This window comes from Geospiza fortis, unplaced genomic scaffold (assembly GCF_000277835.1).
Source record: "Geospiza fortis unplaced genomic scaffold, GeoFor_1.0 scaffold85, whole genome shotgun sequence".
Taxonomy (NCBI): Eukaryota; Metazoa; Chordata; class Aves; order Passeriformes; family Thraupidae; genus Geospiza; species Geospiza fortis.
The window spans coordinates 2,523,455-2,526,988 of NW_005054358.1; the positions used below are offsets into that span (position 1 = coordinate 2,523,455).

At 49.9% G+C, this 3,534-nt stretch overlaps 1 protein-coding gene across 1 annotated transcript in view; it reads left to right on the forward strand.

The window, feature by feature from the left end:
* The window catches only part of COL27A1 (collagen type XXVII alpha 1 chain), a 61,921-nt gene that overhangs the window by 56,372 nt on the left and 2,015 nt on the right, over window positions 1–3,534 (forward strand). The window contains exons 63-66 of the mRNA XM_031059234.1: window positions 730–895; window positions 1,135–1,241; window positions 2,041–2,121; window positions 3,454–3,534. Coding sequence (XP_030915094.1) covers window positions 730–895; window positions 1,135–1,241; window positions 2,041–2,121; window positions 3,454–3,534 — 435 coding nt within the window. The remainder of the gene's footprint in view (window positions 1–729; window positions 896–1,134; window positions 1,242–2,040; window positions 2,122–3,453) is intronic.

Sequence of the window (3,534 nt, forward strand, 5' to 3'; positions counted from 1 at the left end):
GGGCTCCTGGGCAGCAGCCAGTGCCACCAGCACTGTCATTGTCCCCCAGGGTCTGGCTGGCCCCCCTGGTCCCAGCGGGCCTGCAGTGATGCTGTCCCAGGAGGAGGTGCAGGTGAGTGACCCTTGCCCAGGAGGGAAAGTGTGGTGGTGTTCACAGGGGTCTTAGGATGAGGGAAGAGATGAGAATCTTGACTTTATGTTTTAGAAGGTTGATTTATTATTTTATGATATATATTATATTAAAAGAAAATACTATATTAAAACTACACTAAAAATAGAAAAAAAATTTCATCAGAAAGCTAGCAAAGAAAAAGAACAAAATAAGAATAAAATCTTGTGACTGATCAGAGAGTCTGAGACAGCTAGACTGTAATTAGTTATTAATTAAAAACAACCACATAAAACAAATCAAAGATGCACCTGTTGCATTCCACAGCAACACATAATTATTGTTGTTTTTTTTTCCTTTGAGGCTTCTCAGCTTCTCAGGAGAAAAGACCTTAATGAAAAGATTTTTCAGAAAATATGTCTGTGACAGGAAGGGGCTGCCAGGGATGCAGTCCCATGTCCTGCTCCTTCTGAGGCCCCCTGTGCACCAGGACCGAGAAGATCCAGCTACTCCCTCTCCCCCGCTGCTTGTCCTTGTCCCCTGCATGTGCCATCCCTGATGATGCTCCTGGTGGGGGGATCTGTGGTCAGTTTGGTGATATCCCCTCCTTTTTTTTCCAGCACCTCATTTATTCCTCCAACCACTTGAATTACACCCTGGTCTGGGCTCTGCTGGACGCCCTGAGCCAGGAGCTCCAAGCCCTTGTGGACCATCCCAATGGCACCAAAACCAACCCAGCCACCACCTGCAAGGAGCTGCTGCTGGCTCACCCTGGCCTGCCCGATGGTACCAGGGGCATGGGGGACCCCCTGGGCCTGGCCTGGTCTCCAGAGCCTGGGAAGGGACAGGCAGCTCTTTGAAATAAAGAGGGAATAAGGATTTTGGGGAATGAGGTCAGATGGGCTTTGTGGGCATTGCTGGAGAAAGGGGCTGGCAGCCAGGCCACCAGCTGGGGTGGGATGGCACTGTGGGGCACCCTCCCTGTGCCAAACCTGGGTGCCAGGGCTGTCCTTTCCTCCCTCCAGGGCAATACTACATCGACCCCAACCAGGGCAGCCCCCAGGATGCACTGAGGGCCTTCTGCAACTTCACAGCTGGGGGGGAGACCTGCATCGCCCCCGTGCACAACCAGGTACGGGGGTGGCTTTTATGGGGCAGCTGCAGCCCCGAGGGACCCCTCAGCATGGCTGGGGACAAGGGCTGGTGGGGCTGGAGAGGGACAGGGTGCCCAGTCCCTCGCTGTGGTGGCCAATCCCTTGCTGTGGTGACAGTCCCTTGCTGTAATGCCCAGTCCCTCGCTGTGGTGACCAATCCCTTGCTGTAGTGAACAGTCCCTCGCTGTGGTGGCCATTCCCTTGCTGTGGTGACCATTCCCTCGCTGTAGTGACCAATCCCTCACTGTGGTGACCATTCCCTGGCTGTGGTGACCAATCCCTCACTGTGGTGACCAATCCCTCACTGTGGTGACCATTCCCTCGCTGTAGTGACCATTCCCTCGCTGTAGTGACCAATCCCTCGCTGTAGTGACCAATCCCTCGCTGTGGTGACCATTCCCTCGCTGTGGTGACCAATCCCTCGCTGTGGTGACCATCCCCTGCTGTAATGCCCAGTCCCTCGCTGTGGTGACCAATCCCTTGCTGTAGTGAACAGTCCCTCGCTGTGGTGGCCATTCCCTTGCTGTGGTGACCATTCCCTGGCTGTGGTGACCAATCCCTCACTGTGGTGACCATTCCCTGGCTGTGGTGACCATTCCCTCGCTGTGGTGACCAATCCCTCGCTGTGGTGCCCACTGCCCTGGCAGGGAGTGAGGATCCTGGTCACAATGTGTGCCAGGCTGCAGGGACACACAGAAGCTCTGTGCTGGCTCCTTGTCCTGTCAGCGCCACTATCCCCTGCTGGGACAGCGTGACAATTGTCCCTGCTCCCCGCAGGTCCCCATCAAGGCTTGGCTGAGCACCTACAGCTCTGAGAACACCTTCGAGTGGTTCAGCACCTTGCCTGGGGGCTTCCTGGTGAGTGCCCGGCTGGAACAGCCACGGGGACACAGAGCTGGGGCAGGCGTCTCCAAGCGTCCCTGCAGTGCTGGGACAGTGTGGGAATTTGCAGGGGTCCCAGGATGAGGGAAGAGATGAGACTTTTGACTCCATGTTTCAGAAGGCTGATTTATTATTTTATGTTATATATATTATATTAAAAGAAAATGATATATTATAACTACACTAAAAGAATAGAAGAAAGGATTAAATCAGAAGGCTTGAAAGGAAAGGAGAAGAATGGAATGATAATAAAATCTTGTGACTGACCAGAGAGTCCGAGACAGCTGGACTGTCATTGGCCATTAATTAGAAGCAACCGCATGACACCAATCACAGATGCACCTGTTGCATTCCACAGCAGCAGATAACCATTGTTTACCTTTTGTTCCTGAGGCCTCTCAGCTTCTCAGGAGAAAAATCCTGGTAAAGGGATTTTTCAGAAAATATCATGGCTACAGGACAGCACCGGGGTCCCCTGGCTGTGCACAGAGGGATGTGACATTCCTTCTGTGAGGAACTCCAGCGCTGAACAGGCAGCTGGACCCTGCCAGGGTTTAGCCTTGGGGGAGCACAGCCCACCTGAAGCAGCCCCCACATGCCGGATGTGAAAAACGCCAATCACTTGTTTTTAAAATGTTAAAAGTTTACTAGTTTTTAAAATGTTAATAGTTTAATAATATAATGGTTATAAAATAGTAATATAATTAGAGTAATAATAATTTGGACAAATTGGATTAGGACAATATGGGAGAATGAAAACAAAGAGTTACGGACAGTCCGGGTACCTTTTCTGGGCAGCATAAGCCTGAAAAGGGACCCACGTTAACAGAGGATTAACCCTTAGAAGCAATAGCCTGTTGCATATTCATACACCTCATACATGATGGATAAATTCCATTCAAACACAGAATTGTGTCTGGTCAGTGTCAACTTCTTCCTCTGAATCCTGACGGCTCTTCATGGCTGAGCAAGGCAGGAAGAAGTTTGTTTCTTCTGATAATGGAGCAATAAATTCCCTTTCTCTGAAAGATTTAGGTGTCTCGTGGCTGCTATCTCGGTGCAAGTCCTTTCTTAAAAAAAAAGTATCTTACATAGCATAGTTTCTATTTTAACATTATGTTATAACCCAAAACTATATTTTGGGTTATAACATAATGTTAAAATATATAACTCATAACTATATATAACACACTACTTAAGAAAACTAATTCAGCATAACTATCTAACATAGCACATACAATATTCATTTTAATATCTGCGACAAGCCAATGCTAAAATAAGCATTTTTCCCACCGGATTTCCCTGCAGCTGGAATACGCGGGGGCCAGCCCGGTGCAGCTCCGCTTCCTGCGCCTGCACAGCCACCGCGCCGCCCAGAAGGTCTCCTAC